Here is a 19,505-nt window from a genome sequence, read left to right as displayed (position 1 = left end):
CCGGATTTTAGCATCACTATGCATCAGTGGCTGCAGTTCAAGAAGGACCCTGGGCACCATAATGTAGGTCTGTAAAACTCTGGCCTACCTTTCCAGTACCTAGAGTCTTTGGGCGCCACAATTCCATGATTGACACACAGTAGGTGCCTCTTACAGAATCAGGGCCACAGTGACCAAGATAAGAAAGTAAGGATACAAGACAGCTTGCTGGCACCCATATAACTCCTGGTTCCTCCCAACTCTGTCTTGAGAAAGTCCTTCTCCTGTCCACTCTTCAAATAGCAAGTAAGGTCTGAAATTCAGCAGCATCGCCCAGTTCGATGCTGCTCAACATCAGTGGTTAACCCACTGAGCGTGTTCTAAGTGGGCAGGAGCCTCTCCTGCCCGCTTAAGTTGCTCTGAATATCAGGTAGTGGATTTTTTACTTCTCTCCAAAAGCTAAACTTTAACACCATTGGTTTGCTTTTCCCCTTCATTTGTTTTTGATTGCCATTTACTTTGAAGCATGGGCACAGAATGTTCCTCTAGAAACTGTACCATAAAGCACATTGTGGCCATCTGCTACAGAAGAAAAAGAAGATAACAGCAGTGGATTTCAGGTACCTTGGGGGAGGGGGATTTCAAGAATTGACACAGATATTCACTAGAAAAATCTAAAGAAATAACACTCAAAAGTACTCCAACAGATTATGCTTGTCACTGGAGCGATGGGATGTTATCGTAATTCCATCTTCCATTTGCATTGAAAGAAATTGAATCTTAAGTAAAAAAATTTGTTTTGTTGATTTACAGTGAAGTGTTCTTTTTGGAGCAGGTGAGAGTGCTCAGCCTGAGGGCCCTAAATTTAAGGCCTCTGCCTGTTTTAAATTAAGCCGTAACTGCTGACAGCTGGAGGTAAGCAGTATGAGAACTCAGCCAGCCCCACTGCATATCCTGCTCAATGAGAAGCTGGAGGGCATTTATAGTCACTGGCATAAGTCAATGGATGAAACCAATAGCAGTAGGACATTGTTCAGCAAAAATTGAATTCTCTTCTTTCTGTCTTACAAAAGAATAAAAAGTAAGAAACTAAAAGATTTGGGACCTGGAATGTGTTTTTCTTTTAACAGGGTATACATTTCCTATACTATCTACAGGACAGGTTCAAGGGCATTGGGTGCCCTAAGAAAACCTTCAGCCTTCCACCTCCTTTGGCCCCTTGTCCCCTAACAGTCATAATCACTTAAGCAATACCCCCTTCCAGAATGATCTGGGCAAATGGGCTATTTGAAAACTCTCCTCCTTCCCTGGTGGCAGAAGTACCTCTGGTTGCTTTTCACTTTGTATGGTAGTCAGGACCTATTTTTCTTTGACTCCAGCTGATCTGTGCCAACATAGTAAAAACACCACCAGCTCTACCTCACAAACCTGTTACCTGACCTGTTCAGTCAGAAATTTACACCTCATATTCTGCTTAAACAAGACACTAGCAAAATAGTTGTGCTATCCACTGTAAAGAGCAATAATGTTCTTAAAAATGCAGGCCTGCAAAGCAACATGTTCTTCAAAGTGATAATTTAGAAATGTTTTGGGACAAAACCTATACAGGGAATTTTTCCCCTTTAAATTTTACACCAAATTTCAAACAGGTCCAGGTGAATTTCTTTTTACATATGCAGATAATTTATACTACAATAAGTTAGTCCAGATTAAAATAACTTTTCCTCTAATATTACTAAATTGTTACAGTGGTCAACTTTGACCATGATGAAGGCTAAATTGTGGTTAAGGTCTGATTTTCTGAAACTTTCTACAAATATTTTTTAGACTCTGGAGAAGCCTTGTCTATTGAAATATCATCAAGAATATTGGATATTACACTAGAATCTATGTTATCTTTTCGGCAAAAGACAATCTAGTTTTCTAAACTTATGTCACCTGAAATCAGTAAGAGACCTTTTTTATGCTATGTTATGTTAATCAGGTTTTCTATTCTGTCTTTACCTATTCTGTCTTTACCAGTTCAAAGTCGGATTACAATACAAGAGGTTGGGTCAGTTACCCAGAAAGTTACAATGGATAGATTGACACGGACGTTCAATAGAATTGCTAGTACAGATAGATCAGTATAACTATTAATACAGCTAGGTTATAGTGTCAAATACATAGGGCTCCTTTTACAAAGGCGCGGTAGCGGTTTAACGCGCGTAATAGCGTGCGCTAAACTGCCAGCCTTGCTAGCCACTACCGCCTCCTCTTGATCAGGCGGTAGTGTTCTGGCTAATGTGAGGGGTGTGCATGATTAAACGTCGCATGCGTTATAGCCGCTACCGCGGCTTTGTAAAAGGAGCCCATAGTTACAAGTACAAGTAGGCCATTGTTGGCCCTTCTTTTTGTCCCAGAGATTGCATTAGAGAGTTAGATCATCAACATCAACATCAACATCATTTTGCCATGTTTGTTCAATTGACTGTATTAACTCAGCTGGACTATTGTAATTCAGTTTATTGTGGTATTAGTAAAGGTAATTTAAAATATCTACAATTGAGAAAGAATACTGCAGCTTGGTGATTTATAACAAAAATAAATTTGAATATTTAACTCTTGAGATCACTACATTGGCTTCCTATTCAGTCAAGAGTTAAGTTTTTAAATGTGCCTGTCTAGTTTTTAAAATATTTTATGGACAATTAAGTGACTCAGTTGTACCATTGCCTTTAGGTCTGCCATGACAAAGTGGCTCTAGATCTTCTACTGCTTATAAGCTGTTTTTTCCATCATTTAAAGGTGTTCAGTCAAGGAGTCAAGTTTTTCGTTCTTGATCTTTTCTATTTACTACTTTATGAAATGAATTACCATCAGTCTGTGGTCATGCACTTCCTATCAGATCTTTCAAAAATAGGGAACCAAAGGTGCAGACATAAAATTGGGGCTGTATTATCATCCACCTGGTACGCCTGATGCAGTTGGACAAGACTTAGAAGCGGAACTGAAGCAGGAATGTAGTACTGGAAATGTAACAGTGATGGGGGACTTCAACTACCCGGGGATAGACTGGAGTACGGGTCACTCCAACTGCGCCAGGGAAACGGAATTCGTAGAAGCTGTGAGGGACTGCTTCATGGAACAACTAGTCAAGGAACCGACGCGAGGAGGAACTACTCTTGACCTCATCCTTAACGGATTAAGGGGGCCTGCAAGAGGGGTAGAAGTGGGAGGACCACTAGGCAACAGTGATCACAACGCATTCAGATTCACATTAGAAAGAGGGACACCCATAGTGAGGAGGACCGCATCGACTGCGCTCAACTTCAGGAAAGGGAACTATGTTGCCATGAGGGAAATGGTGGGGAGGAAGCTCAAGAACAGCTTTAGGATGGAGACTGTAGGAAGTGACTGGACCCTATTCAGGGACACCCTGCAGGAAGCACAAAACCTGTACATCCCCAGTTTCAGGAAAGGCTGTAAGAACAAGCGGTCAAAAAGCCCGGTTTGGATGACAACTGAAGTAAAGAGGGCAATAAGTGACAAGAAAGTGTCCTTCCGGAGATGGAAAAAGGACCCAACGGAGGAAAATCACCAGAAGCACAGGAATTGCCAAAAGGAATGTCACCGAGAGGTTAGAAAAGCAAAAAGGGAATACGAGGAGGGGCTGGCCATGGAGGCGAAAAACTTCAAGGCATTCTTCAGTTACGTAAAAGGGAAGCAACCAGCGAGAGAGGAGGTGGGGCCGTTGGATGATGGGGATAGGAAAGGAGTGATTAAGGAAGACAAAGAGGTAGCTGAGAGGTTGAACACGTTCTTCTCGTTGGTCTTCACGTGCGAAGACACATCCAATATACCGGACTCAGAGGAGCTCATGAGGGGGGAACAGGCCGAAAAATTAGAGCATATAGAGGTAAGTCTGGAGGATGTCCTCAAACAGATAGACTTTTTTAACAGAATTTTTTAAGTACCTTCTTACTTCTCATTTATAATCTTAATGTATATTTTCTTCAAACCGCTTAGAACCTAACGGATGTAGCGGTATATAAGAAATAAATTACATTACATTACATTACATAGACAGGCTAAAAAGTGGCAAATCACAGGGACCGGATGGGATCCACCCAAGGGTTCTAAAGGAACTAAGACAGGAAATAGCGGGCACAATCCAGCATGTTTGCAACCTATCCCTGAGAACAGGAGAGGTGCCAGAGGACTGGAAACTGGCGAATGTCACACCTATCTTTAAGAAGGGATCGAGGGGTGACCCCGGGAACTACAGGCCGGTGAGCCTGACTTCAGTTATAGGGAAGATGGTGGAAGCGATGATCAAGGACAACATTTGCGAACACATCGAGAAAAATGACTTACTGCGAACAAGCCAGCACGGATTCTGTAAGGGAAGGTCATGCCTTACGAACCTACTGTACTTCTTTGAGGGAATAAGCAGTCAGGTGGACAAAGGGGAACCCATGGACATCATTTACCTCGATTTTCAAAAGGCTTTTGACAAGGTGCCACATGAAAGGCTGCTTAAGAAGCTGTGGAACCATGGGGTGGGCGGGGATGTACACAGATGGATCAAGCACTGGCTGTCGGGTAGACTGCATAGAGTCGGAGTAAAGGGACAATACTCTGACTGGCGGGGAGTCACGAGCGGTGTGCCACAGGGATCGGTGCTGGGGCCGCTACACTTCAACATATTTATCAATGACCTGGAAACGGAGGCAAAATGCGAGGTTATCAAATTTGCGGATGATACCAAACTCTGCGGCAGAGTTAGGCCCAGGGAGGAGTGTGAGGACCTGCAAAGGGACCTGTACAAGCTGGAAGACTGGGCAAACAAATGGCAAATGCGCTTTAACGTTGAGAAATGCAAGGTCATGCATATAGGAAATAAGAACCCGTTGTTCAACTACAAAATGGGGGGGCACTGCTGGGAGACAGCGAACTTGAGAGAGACTTGGGTGTGCTAGTGGATGCATCAATGAAGATATCCGCACAGTGTGCAGCAGCAGCGAAAAAAGCCAACAGGATGCTGGGCGTCATAAAGAAAGGTATCACAACCAGGACGCGGGAAGTCATCATGCCACTATATCGGGCGATGGAGCGCCCGCATCTGGAATACTGCGTTCAGTATTGGTTGCCGCACCTCAAGAAGGACATGGCGGTACTTGAGAGAGTCCAAAGGAGAGCAACGAAGCTGGTAAGAGGGCTGGAAAACTGCCCATACGCCAAGAGGCTGGATAAGCTGGGTCTCTTCTCTCTGGAAAAGAGGAGGCTCAGGGGAGATATGATAGAGACCTTCAAAATCCTGAGAGGCATAGAGAGGGTGGATAGGGACAGGTTCTTCAGACTGAGAGGGACAATGGGTACGAGGGGGCACTCGGAGAAACTGAAGGGGGATAGGTTCAAGACAAATGCAAGGAAGTTTTTCTTCACCCAAAGGATCGTGGATACATGGAATGTGCTCCCGGAGGAAGTGATCAGGCAGAATACAGTACAGGGATTCAAGCAGGGATTGGACGGATTCCTGAGGGACAAAGGGATCGTAGGGTACTGAAAGGGGTGCGGGGACAAAGGGTCAAGAATTGGATGGGAAGATAGAACTTCGAGCGGACTGCTGGGCGTGATGGACCTGTGGTCTGACCCAGCAGAGGCACTACTTATGTTCTTATGTTCTTATTAAAGACTTTCTTGTTTTCTGCTATTATAAATTAGTTTATTTATTTTTATAGCATAATTCATACAAATTTTTAAATTAATATACTTTGCAAAATCTTAATGTAAACCACATCGAGCCCTCTTTTGCAGGGATGGTGCGGTATATAAAACGAAGGATTAGATTAGATAAGGAAAGCTTTTGGTGCAGGGTTTCATAATATGTCCCTGAGGACCCCGCAACTACTTGGATTTTCAGGATCACAAGAAATATGCATAAAATAAATTTGCATATTTTGGAAACCCAATACATGTTAATTGATCTATCATACTTATTCGTTTTGGTATCTTGAAAATTGAAAACACAAAGCAAGATTGAGAGGACTTGGTAATCAGATTCAAATTTTGCCCTATGGCACAAGTATCATCCAAGTTGTCCTTCTAGTTCAGGGAAGTATAGTCAACGGGGAGTCTAGTGCTGGATAGAGGCAGAACTTACCTCTATTGAGCCTTACAAGAGGTGAGTCTGGCAGGCATTGAACTGACTTCTAGCAGTGTTGCTGTACTGAATCACAATCTTCTTCTTCTCCTGCTGCCAAGATCAAGACCCTCGAGTTACTTCATTTTGTGACTTTTATTCCAAGATTTGGCCCTACAGGAGCAGGAGATAATGTGTTTAAGTGCTTCTGCTGATAGACGTGATCTATTTAATGGGAGGTGGTGGTCAGAGAAAGCACAGTGACATTGCTAGAGGTCAGTTCAATATCTGCCAGGTGGGAAGGATCTTTCCCGCTAAGTCATAGGGAGCCCTCTACAAAAGTTTGCTTGCATGCCTATAGTTACTAGAGTGTTACTCAGTTCCAGGAGTGTGACTGTTTGGCTAGTCCTGGTTTTGAACTAATATCCCAAAACAGTGTTCTATTTGGGAGGGCTTCAATGGCTGGGAGGGTGTAGATGGGCTGGAGTGAGCTTTGACGTAGACTTCAGCAGTTGGAACCCAAGCACAGTACTAGGTAAAGCTTTGGATTCTTGCCCAGAAATAGCTAAGAAGAAAAAATTAAAAAATTAAAATTGAATCAGGTTGGGCAGACTGGATGGACCATTCGGGTTGTTATCTGTCGTCATCTACTATGTTACTATGTTACTTTTGTGGACCATGATTGTACCCAGTGTCAACAATGCTACAGGTCCCATAATGTGTCAGGATGGAGTTGTCAGAAATCCAAGACTTGCTAACATCTTACTCCTGGAACTGGGTAACTTGGCAGCTTTGCACACAGCTAACTACTGCTTTGTTTGTAAGTCAAGCAATGGTCTTGTGTAAACAGTACTATCACTTTACTATGGATACAGAATATAGTATTGTACTGTGGAAGGAAAGAAGTAAGGACTCACGTTTTTTGATAGACATGGGTGTTATCCTCAGGCCACTCCACATAGCATACGACCCTGTATGTCATGTTTTCTGTTATGGCATAATAACCCTGAGGAAATGCTAGCAAAAATGCCAGCACCCAGATAACACAAATTACCACTTTAGTTGCTGTGGCTGATAGCCGTGGCTGCAGTGGGTGAATGATAGCCATGTACCTGGAAAAACAAAAGAAAGCAAATTAAAGGGATACAATGTAGCAAGTCAAATTCTTTCTAAGCAGCATAAAATGAATAGAAGTGTAATAATAAAAACAAAATAAATGTAAATTGGAATCCATAGATCTCCAAGTACAATGGAAATGATTTAATGAAGCTCTTGTGGCCATCTAAGGGTATACACGAACTAGGTCCTGGAATGAGCTGCAGTGTGCATCCCCTAGCTGAGAACTGTGGCTAGGTACAACTATAGGAATAAAAATTTGGATAAATCCTCAGGTATTTGCAAGTGAAGGCTCATAGTCCCCTAGCCTGACAGAAGTCAGTTCTGATTGAGATGAAAACCCAACCATAAAAAAGAAAAATGCAAGAGAATCAACTTAGTAATTAATTAGAGATTATAACTTTTTATTAAGATAACAAGCTTTCAGGACTACCTGGGTCCCTTCATTAGACAATCATTGCTATATGAGGAAATGTAAACTTGATTGGGTCAAAAAACAGCCATATTTTTATCAGTTACTTCAAAGGAAATTCCTACCAGCCCCACAATAAAGACACCACAGTTCTCACCTCTTACCAAGAGGGGGAGCTCACTGCAAGTAAAATAACAATCTGCAACTACACCAAGATAAAACAGTGATCAACAAATTCTAGGTGGCTGTATGGTTCACAGTTTCACATCATCACTATCTATAGTTTCAGGAATATAGTACAATTTTATAAATATGCTAGCATTTGTCAAATTCCAACTCATGCACATTCTTTGAATTTGAAAACAAATTTCCCTTGCAATTTTATTGCATGTGTCAAAATTGTATTACAGACCAGCCACATGGCCAGTGTAGTAAGAACAATCACATGTATGATTTAGACTAGTGGTTTCCAAATCTGTCTTCATTTGTGGAATAGGGACTGATCTAAGTACCAGCAAATCAAGTACAAGCACCAGACTGCCCATTTCTGGTGATGGCATTTTGGGCATTATTTTGAGAAAACCAGAAATATGTTTTCATTAGGGTGCCTTCAGTTTCAAAATAATTTAATGCACCGTTGATTTAAATGTATTAAAAAGTTCCACTACATGTTTAAAAAAAATGCAAAGCACAAGCATGGTTAAAACAAAAATTCACAGAGAAGTGGAATCTCTCAGAGAGCACGTGAGATCTCTCAGAGTGAGAAAGAGATAATGGTTACTGCAGATGAGCAGACTTTATGGGCCATTTGGCCTTTATCTGCCATCATGTTTCTATCTAAGTTTGTCAAAAAATGTTTGCTTGAAGTGACAGAAAACCTAGAACTAGCCCTTTCCTGGCCTCTCACCCAGTCAGGTTTATTGCACATCTATAATAAATATGAATGAAAAAAAAGGAGCATAGCTAGACTTCAATTTTTGGATGGGCCTGGGGATGGACTGGGTGAGCATGAACCACAGATTTCCATTGCTGCCACCTCTACCTTGCCAGCCAACGCACTAAAAATTAATACTTTGGCTGGCAAGGATCCCCAGTTCAAACCAGCCCTATCTGGAGTCATCCCCACATTTTCAGCTGCCAACACCGGCACTGCCTCCATACATGCATTGGAGGGAAGCAACTTAACTGAGCATGTGCAAGAGGGGAAGTACCACTGTTAGCTGCTGGAAATTTATTTATTTAAAAATTTATATACCGTATATTACCTATACGGTTTACATAATAACAGGCATAAAATGTTAAACAAAACATACATATTTCAAATATTACAAATCACCATACTTTAAAAAGCAGTCAGCAGGCATAGAAGATATTTTCAGATCATTCTAAATATATAATCTCAATACAAGAAAGCATTAACAAACATTTGTTTTTTTAATATTTTCTTAAAATTCATCCTAGCAGTATAGAAACGCAAGATTCCTGGCAATATAGACCAAAGCTTTAGACCTGCTACTGACAAGTTTCAAGTTTATTTAAAAAATCATTATACCGCTTAATCAGACTTCTGGGCGATGTACATCAATAAAAAGTAGTATGCAAGGTACATTAAAACTAAGATAAAATAACTAAATTAGTAGTTAGAACATCGTTAGGGTGGATTAGTACACCAAACAGACTGACAAGACATACGTCCACAAGAGGGAAGGGGGGAGTGAACTACAATATTGAGAGAAAAGGAACATAGAAGGGGAAGACAAGAGGTAGGGGATGCACATTGTATTGTTCTTATATCTTAATATGGGAGATTGGCAGCCTACCCTCTGAACATAATCTCATACTGCTGTGAGAATGAGTCTGCTTGGGTGATTCTAGCACTCTGCAGCTGGCGGAGACCAGAGATCCTTGCCAGCTATATTAATGATGTGCATCATCATTGGGTGGGCCTGAAGCCACATGGGGTGGGTTCTTGCTCACCTGAGGCTATGCCAATAAGATAAAATTGCACTAAATGGAGACAGGATAAGCAAATCTCTGTTGTGGATATTCAGGCCCAGATTCTGTGTATGGCATTGATATCAGCAGATGCACCAGAGAGGGGTATAAGGCTCTGATTGGCTCAGATGCCTAAAGCCATGTCCATAGGAGGGGCCTTAAGCACTCTGGGTTAATCAGAGCCTTAGGCTCCTCCCCAGCGCATCCCAGGATGCACTGGGAAGGGTAGGTCCACCATTTTATAAGAGGCGGGCCTGCCAGCTGGAGCGGGGTAGGTATCTCTCTGGCCAAACTTCCTGAATAAGGTAGGGGGGTGGATCATTGGGGGAACGAGGGAGTTGTGTGTGTGTGTGGGGGGGTCGATGGCAGGATGGAGTGGGCATCCCTTCCACTGGGGGGGGGGATAGAGTCAGGGGATTATGCGAAAAAGGTGGGAGAGAGGGGCTTCTCTCCTGCTTCCAGGGGTGGGTGTCCATAGGTTGTGCAAGCACAGCAGAAGAGAATAGACATCTCTTCCGCTGACAGGAGTAGGTGTCTGGAGATTATGTGAGTGTGGCGGGAGAGTGGGCATCTCTCATGCCGCGATCTTCGATTTGGATTTTTTTTTTTTTTTAAATATACGGGTGTATTATGCGTATGTGATGGTCGCTACCACCAGCGACTCATCTCAAGTAAATTTAGCGAGCCTATGCGAACATCTGTGAAACTCATTTGCATGCGGGATCTTTTGAGAATGACTTGCCTTTTTAAAATCGTTACAATAGCGACCTTGGTAGCAGCCTGTCGGATTTTACTGTGAAGTTTTGAGAATTTTCCTCTAAGTGCCATATTATGAAGATTGGCAAGTTTAGCATACTAAATTTGCTCTAGTATCAGCTATGTGTCTTTGTTTTGATGAAAAAGCATGTAGCAAAACTAAACAAAAGGAAATAAAAAAACAAAAATTGAAACAATTTTCTGCCTGAACTCCCCCTGAGATTTCAGATCTTGACAATACTGTATTTTTAATGCTGTTGCCCCTGACTGCCCTCTGCTTTCCTCTGTTTGCTGTCTATCCATCAAACTTTCCATTAGCTAATTGGTCACCAGAGCCTCTGGATATGTGTAAAACCTCATTTTATTTTCGGTCAAATCTGCCAGGGTTCTTCGACTTACATAACTTCATGTACCTGTCCAATTGATATCAACGGAGCACTATTATAAACCAGGCATTATCAAATATGTGCTTGTTACACACAGAATAATTAGAATACTACCATAAATGTGTCTTTGTGTGTACTTACAGGCATGCATAAATGCTAGCATGACACCTAAGTGCTATTCTGCAAATATCACAAATGTGCTATAGAGATACAAAGGGCAGAGCTCCTACTTAATGCGTATCCCTACTGCACTTAGGCACTCACATTTACATTGTATACACCGGGTTAAGCAAGAATTCTAAAAAGGAAAGTAGGCATCTAAAATTGTCCCAAACTTACTTCCAGCTAACTTCCAAATTCCTCCAAAGTGCCCCAAATTTCTGGGGCAGTCTTGTGAGTTCTCACGGTCTCACGAGACTGCCCTGGTAACTTGCACAGCCATTTCTGATCGTGGCTCTGCCCGGGGCAGGACCGAAGAAAAATCACTCCTGTCCTGCTTCACTGCTAGACCACCAGGGTTCAAAAGTTATGTTGGAGAGGGGTCCCAGGGTGTGCACAGGCTTGAGGACCTGAATATAAACTGAGACCCCTATTTTATGGCCCCAAAATCTTAGCTTATATTCAAGTACATACGGTATTTAGTATCCAACCAATATCAAGTAAGTAACAGTTTCTAACCATATTACCACATTGTTACGAACAGGCAGCCGCATTATGAGGATATTGTAAGACCATGAGCAACCACTAAATTTGTCCCAAACTACTGTATTTTCACGCATATAACGCGCATATGCGTATAACGCGCATACACATATAGCGCGTGGGAACACAGCATGTATGTAAACAAATTTCCATATAGCACGCACACGCTCATTGAAGTAAAACCTCCTCCTGCCTTGCCGCTCGGAGTTCTCCTGCCTTTCAGCCCTGAATTCTCCTGCCTTGCCACCCCGACTCTCCTCTCGCTGCCCTGCCCTCTGCCCCGAATCGCCACCCTGCTCCTGTCTTGCTGCCCCGACTCACCTGCCCTTCCCCCGCAGTGTGAGCCCATGGTTTTAACCCACGAGTTTAAAGTGAGTTAAAATCACGGGCTCATGAAGTATTAATAAAGTAAAAAAAGAAAAAGCAGCTCGCAGCTCTGTAGATGGTCTGAGAATGCTTGCGCTCAGTTGTCTGCATCGGGTTGTTGGCACGCCTTTGTCACGGCGCGCTTTTGACCTGTCACCGTGGCGGGCCTTTGTCACGGCGCACTTTTGATCACCGTGGCCATGTCCCCCCTCATCCCGTTCTGTTGTCTATCTGGCCTTGTAATTGGCCCAGTGACCCATTGAATAGTATTTTGCGTATACAACAGCATCCCAGCCATTGGGTAAGCCTATAAAAGATCATTAGTACTGCATGTAGAGCCCACATTTTAATTTCGATCTCTTCAGATTGGTATTCTGCATTTATCTAGTAGAGTTTATTAATTAAATTTAAATTTACCGGTAAAGTTTTTTCTAAAATGCCACAATGCCAGGAATGAGACGAAAGTCATATACAGCGGACTTTAAGCTTAAAGTCGTTGCGAAAGCTGAGGAAATAGGCAACCGGGCCGCAGCGAGAGAGTTTGATGTTGGAGAAACATCGGGGCGTGAATGGAGAAAAGAAAAGAAGGAACTGGAGAAATGCAATCCGCGAAAACGGGCACGTCGTGGGGCCAAATCAAAATGGCCTCAGCTGGAGGATAACTTGAAACAGTGGATTCTGGGGAGAAGGGAGCAAAATCAATCAGTCTCTACTGTTGCAATTCAGATGAAGGCAAAACTACTTGCCAACTTCAAAGTTGGCTTCACATGGATCTTGAAATTTATGAAAAGGAACGGACTATCGGTTCAAATGAGAACAACTGTTGGCCAGCGACTTCCGGATGACTGGCAACAAAAATTGATCGATTTCCTTGACTTTGTCGCCAAAGAAATATCTGAACTTGGCATCACTGCAAAGGACGTCATCAACATGGATGAAATTCCATGGCATTCGACATTCCAGCGACAAGAACCGTAGTCCCCACAGGTACTAAATCTGTTGCCATCACCCCAACTGGGTATGAAAGATACACTTTTCAAATCTGACATATTGTAATCACAAAACAGAAAATAAAATTACCGGTAGTTTTTCTACCTTTTGTTGTCTGGTTATTTTTCAAATCTTGTTGCTCCAAGGCTCTGGTTGTCTTCTGATAACTTGCTTGCCAGGGTCTCCTTCTTTCTTCTTTCTGCATGCTAATCATCCATCTGCCATCTCTCTCCTACCCTTCCGTTTCCCTTCCCTCCCCAGGAGGTCTGGCATCTTTCCTTTTTTTGTCTACCTCCACAGATCCATCTTTTCTTAACTACCCTTTCATCCAGCATCTCTCCCTCTTTCCCCACCACCCCAGGGTCCAACTTCTCTCCCTTTCTGTTCCTTCCCTCCCTAAAACCCATGGTCCATCATCTTTCTCCCTCTCCTCTATTTTCAGACCCATTATTTCTTCCCACCTAAAGTCCGGCAAATGCGCATCTCTTTGAACCCCCCTTTGAAACCCCCTCCATGTACTTCTACACCAGGGCCCCCCCACCCCTGAAGGCCTGTTCCCCCCTTAAAGGTCTGCCTGTCCCCCCTTGAAGGCCTGCCTGCCTGTCCCCCCCTTGAAAGCCTATCCCCCCCTTTAAGTCCTGTCCCCACCCCTGAAGGCCTGTCCCCCCTTAAAGGTCTGCATGTCCCCCCTTGAAGGCCTGCCTGCATGTCCCCCCCCCCTTGAAAGCCTATCCCCCCCCTTTAAGTCCTGTTCCCACCCCTGAAGGCCTGTCCCCCCTTAAAGGTCTGCCTGTCCCCCCTTGAAGGCCTGCCTGCCTGTCCCCCCCTTGAAAACCTATCCCCCTTGAAGTCCTGTCCCCCCCCCTTGAAGGCCTGTCCCTCCCTTGAAGGCCTGCCTGTCTGTCCCCCCCCTTGAAAGCCTATCCCCCCCTTGAAGTCCTGTCCCCCACTTGAAGGCCTGTCCTTCCCTTGAAGGCCTGCCTGCCTGTCCCCCTTGAAGGCCCATCCCACCCTGAAAGCCTGATGCCTCACCTTGAAGGACCGCTCGTCCCCCCACCCCGAAGGACCGCTCACCCCCCACCCTGAAGGACCGCTCGCACCCCCACCCCGACGTCCGATTCATCCCCCAGCCCCCCCGCACTGTTTGCGGTGGAGGGGCGGCCTGCCATGGATTTGCGGTGCTGGTGGGCCCTGAGCTGCTTCCTCCGCCGTGGTCCCGCCCCTTCTCTGACATCAAGGGGGGGCGGGACCGTGGCGGAGGGGGCAGTGCGGGGCTCGCTGGTGTCACGGTCCTGCGGCGGGCTGCTTCTCCGCCGCGGGTGGTGCGGGGGGCTGGGGAATGAGTCGGACGTCGGGGGGGGGGGGAACCAGCAATGTAAAAAACAAATTGTATAATGCGCTCATGGATATAACGTGCATGGTTATGCGCGGTGTGTAAAATCGTGTATAGTGCGTGTGATATATGCGTGAAAATAAGGTACTTCAAATTTTAACCAGCTCTTATCTAGATGAGGAAGAACAAATTCAGACTTGTGGAGGCATGTTCTGATAAGGCTGAATTTTTACCATAGTGTTATGAACCTCTCTACTTCACATCTATGACCTATCAAGCAAATATGTGCATTCTGTAAGCATTTTCTTTAGCTCATGACATTTTGAACATTTTTATAGATGTTTTTAAGAAATTGTTTTTGCATTAGAATATTCCACATTTTTCTTTGGAAGGATATGAGAACAAATTTTCTCTTTTCTGCACAGAGGAGGATTTTCTAAGGACTGTTTTTTACAGTGTTGCTGAACTTAACTTAAGGCACTTCCTCCCCTCCCCCCCCACCCCTTTTACAAAACCGCAATAGCGTGTTTTAGCCAAGGCCGGCACACTGAATGCTCTGTGCTGCTGCCGATGCTCATAGGAACCCTATGAGTATTGGGATCAGCGCAGAACATTCAGCACACCGACCTGTGTGTCTATTGCCCTTGCCTCTTATAAAGGAATACAATTCTGAGTATTTAATACTACATAATAGACTCTGTTTCTTTTATAAAATTAATTGATGCCACACACAAAAAAATTAAAAAACAATCTTTCTTGTTGTCCATGGCAGACCAGTCCAGATGAATGGATTATGTTCCCCTGCCAGCAGACAGAGCGAGGGAGAAAACCACTCAGAGCTGATGCTGTCTTCAGTTCCTCACTATTTCTCTGGCTTCAGCAGATGGTGCAAATGTGCGGCTGGTGTAGTAACTAAATTTGGCTCAGATTCTTGGTGAAAAAAAGATCAAATTTGGGGACACTGTGGCTAACAACCCTTTGGAGCTCATTTCCTTCCCACCTTGAGAACAAAGTAGAGAGCTAGGATTGGGTGAACCTGATTCACAGAGAACATAAGAATAGTCTTACTGGGTCAAACCCAGTAGCCTGTTCTCATAGAGGCCAATCCAGGTCACTAGTACCTGGCCATAACCCAAGGAGTAGCAATATTCCATGCTACCGATCCAGGGCAAGCAGTGGATTCCCCCATGTCTTTCTTAATAACAGACTATGGACTTTTCCTCCAGGAAATTGTCCAAACCTTTCTTAAAACCAGCTATGCTATCCGCTCTTATCACAATATCTGGCAATACATTTCAGAGCTTATCTATTATCTGAGTGAAAAAAAAATTTCCTCCTATTGGTTTTAAAAGTACAGTATTTCCCTGTAACTTCATCAACAGCCTAGGTGTGGATTCCTTCCCCTGTACTCTCCTGTTCAGTGGGGCTTTGTGGTTGCAGTGCCTACTCTCTTCCTTCCTACTCTTGGGAGAGGGCCAGAAATAATTTTCCTAAGTGCCAAGCGATTAAAATTTTTTGAAGAGGAAGGAAAAGAAGAATTCACTGCAGCCTCTTTCCAGACTAACTTCTGGTCTTGGCCAAGGACTCTAAACTGATCACATAGTCCCTTCTCTTTCCCTCCACTTGTTTCCTGTATGTTTGGGAAAAAATGAAGGTGACATGTTGCAAGTAAGTCGTGGCATTTCAGCATATCAGCTGCTAGTGTATTTGGCCTGGCCTGGGAGCAGGCAGGCACCAGCTAAGCGAGTGCAATTTAGCCTCCCTTTACTTCTGATATGTCTAGAAATAAAGGGAGGTGAAACACTGCAGGTAAGTCATGGCAGTTCAGCACATCAACCAATGCTTTTGACCTGGCTTGCAAGCAAGCAGGTAGGTACAAGCAAGGTGGGTTGCTATGAAAAAGCTTAACACCCAACTAAAAGTGATTAGTCTGGAAAAGAAGCTATTTTGAATGGTGAATATGTAATCTTAGCATTCTCTTGCAAAATGTTAATTTTAGTATTTTCCAGATAAATACAGATTTAACAACACAGTAGTCAGTGTTTTCCTGTGATACCTCCTCTGTTACTTCTGATAAGCACATGCCCAATGCAAATCACTTCAAGTTTATTAAAAATTTGATGAAACGCTAATTAAAATTTCTAAGCGTTTTACAGTAAAAATTTTAAAAGGGGTTCAGTTGAACTATTAATAACATAACTTTACTTACATGAAACAGGTTAGTGGGGAGAAATACAATTTGAAAGAAAGAAAGAACAATTAAGGACAATAACATAGGGACGATACTACTGCTACTATCAATTATTTCCAGAGCGCTACCAGATGTACGCAGTGCTATACAGAGGAATCCACAGTACAATTTTATGTAACCATTTTTTTCAGCCAGGATAAAAGGGGGTCGATATTTGAAATTATTTAAATGGCCAGGAGAGGCTCCTGGCTGTTTAAATTGCTTGTCTAGGACTAACGACAGTTAACTGGTTAGTGTTGCTGACTAGCCACCATTAGTACCTAAACTGAAACCGGCTAGTTTGTGGGCAGTCTGGGTGTGGAATTGGCACTTACTGTATGTGGTTAAATGCTGGTTTTCAGCGCTTATCCACATATGGTAACCAATAGATAAAGCCACGTAAAACACAGTCCTATCTTTATGCGTTTAAGTGCTGTTACTACACTTCACTGTATAAGTGTTAACTGAAGGCGTATGCCCAGATAGTGAGTGCTGGTTCTCTGACATGGCCAGGCACTGAATATTTGAGGATAATGCCAGCAGCAGGCACTGGTTGAATATTTACCCCAAGTTCTGTAGGGAAGTGTGCTTAGAAGCCGTTGATACTAATATAAAAGACACCTAAAGTTACGCACCTAGATTGGCGCTCATAGCCGATCTGAGACTCTAACTTAATTATTTAGTCAGATTTAATCAGCACTGTTAATTGAAAATTGCAATTAAAAAACAATTAATTAGATTGTAGCGCCTAATTTTGTAGGCGCCTACCAAAAAGTGAGCGTGGTTAGGGGCAGATTGTGACTAGATCTTGGGCGTGTTTTGCATCTAGGTGCCTAAATTGGTAGGCACTAGTATTTAGGCCAAGAAAAATCCTGGCATAGACAGGGGATAGTTAAGTTTTTGATGTCTACCGGCGCCTATGTATAATTTAGGCAGCACTAGGTACGATTCTATAAATGGTGTCTAATTTGAGATAGACAGCCACTGTGTGCTGCATTGCTCAGCACCTATGTCTGAGGCCCTGTTTATAGCTAGTAGCAATGAGCATCTTGCTCACATCTGATGGAGCTATTTCCAGATATTCAGCCAGACCTGTGCGGGCTTTGGCTTTGAATAACTGGTTATTTTATAGCTAGTTAACACATGGAGGGGCATTTTCAATGGGATATATAAGTCTGACTTTGGATGTTTCCCGCAAGATGTCAAAGTAGTAGGAGGACAAACAACTATTTTCAAAACCAGCAAAACCCCTAGACATCCAAAGCTTTTTTTTTTTTTTTTAATTTAATCGCCTATTTAGATGTCTTGGCCGTCAGGATGTTCAACCTTATTACATCCAACTTTATTTGTTATTTTCGACCACAGAAATGTCCAAGTGCAAAACATCCAAATCCAAACCATTTGAATGTGGGAGGGGCCAGCATTGTTATGGACTGGCCACACAGACATTCCAACAGAGCAGTGGGGCACCTTAGAGATCACTGCTGTGAACTTTGCATAAAGGGTTCCAGATGTACTGTATATCAACTTATACCCCTTATAATTTATGGTGAACCCTCCAAACCTCCCCCAAAACCTACTATACCCACCTACCACCCCAATGGCTGCAGGTGGCACCTATATGGCAGTATACTTGGATTTTGGTGGGTTTTGGTGGGCTCACAGTTTCCATCATACATGTAATAGTTAGAGTGGCTTATGGGTATGGGTTTTCCTCTCTAAGGCTCATTTACCAGGCTACTTAAGACACTTGTGTGATACTCCACTAGGATTTCCCTTACTAGGTGCTGCTGTTCTAGAGACAGGTATGGACTGTTTCATTTAAATTTTGGGGTATGTGTGAGGGGGGTCAGTGAGCATTGGAGGAGTGTGGTGAGTCATAACTTTATCCCTCCAGTTGTCATCTGGTCAGTTTAAGATGGTATCAAAAATCAGTACTTGGATGTTTTGGTGAGAAAAACATCCAAATGCTGTTTTATTGCATTTTTTGGAGAACGTATAGTTCTGAAAATGCCCCTAATAGACACTTAAGTCAATATTCAGCACTTAAGCGACCATGGGCTAGTGCATAAAAATAGGACAGACTTTTATGTGATATCATTTAAGCATTAAACCTGGCCACTTAGGGCTGAATATAAGCTCAGGCAGCTAAGTACTGACTCTGCCTTCAACATAGCTGGCTTTGAGTTAGGCACCAAACTATGAATTTCAACGGCACTTAGCTGGATCAGTGAAGCTGAAAATTAGTGTCTAGCCCTAATTAAGCAATTTAACCAGTTAGTGACCAACTAAATTGCTTTAGGCTCAGGAGTAATCAAAGTAAATACTGTTTTACAGAAAGGATGGTAGATGTGTGGAACAGTCTCCCGGAAGAGGTGGTGGAGTCAGAGACTGTGTAGGTAGGAGCGTGAGATCTCTTAGAGAGAGGAAGAGATAATGGTTACTGTCGATGGGCAGACTGAATGGGCCATTTGGCCTTTATCTGCCAACATGTTTCTATGTTTCAATATAGACCCCTAGTAATCTACTCCTGCAGCACCCCTCTGGCACAAATAATTCAGTCCAGGCCAGAATGTATGTTCTGAACCAAAAGGTTTGCTCAACTTTGAATTCTTAGGTATTAGAATAAGAACTATGTACAGTTTGAGGTGGTCAAAACAGGGTTCTTATTTACTTACAGTTTTTTTTAATCTTCTTCTCCAGGGCCTTGAGTTACAATGTCCATATCAATTGTTTCATTGAGGGAACGCTCATGTAAGACTCTCCATCTGCAGGGGCTGTGCTACAATAAAATGAATCTAAGGCTGGACGCACTATCCCACTAAAAGGATTGGGAACCTCTACTCTAATATATAAGCAAGTCCTTAAGTTTTCTGTCAGTGCACTTTTGATAAGACTCAGCACTCGTGGTGGTCCCTTTGTATGAAGATCCTAACCAGTAAACCTTTTTTGAAGGTAAGACTCCTGGAGCTGGACAAAACAATATTGAATAGAGGTATTATCACCTTCTTTTTTACTGGTATACCTCTCTGCCTATGTTCATAAATTCTCTAAGGATTCTTTCAGTGTGCTCCTGCATTTAGACTTTCAACACAGTCAGAAGCAAGTCAGAAAGT

General features: G+C 43.2%; 1 protein-coding gene across 2 annotated transcripts in view; it reads right to left on the bottom strand.

Annotated features, from left to right (window-relative positions):
• TACR1 (tachykinin receptor 1) overlaps positions 1-19,505 on the bottom strand; it is a 260,275-nt gene that overhangs the window by 182,436 nt on the left and 58,334 nt on the right. For both annotated transcript variants that reach the window (XM_033947638.1, XM_033947639.1), the window contains exon 3: positions 7,021-7,215. In XM_033947638.1, the coding sequence (XP_033803529.1) occupies positions 7,021-7,215 (195 nt within the window). The remainder of the gene's footprint in view (positions 1-7,020; positions 7,216-19,505) is intronic.

The sequence above is a fragment of the Geotrypetes seraphini genome, chromosome 6, assembly GCF_902459505.1.
Source record: "Geotrypetes seraphini chromosome 6, aGeoSer1.1, whole genome shotgun sequence".
Lineage (NCBI taxonomy): Eukaryota > Metazoa > Chordata > Amphibia > Gymnophiona > Dermophiidae > Geotrypetes > Geotrypetes seraphini.
The sequence above is the reverse complement of the archived record's forward strand: the minus strand, read 5'-3'. Positions and strand labels throughout refer to the sequence as shown.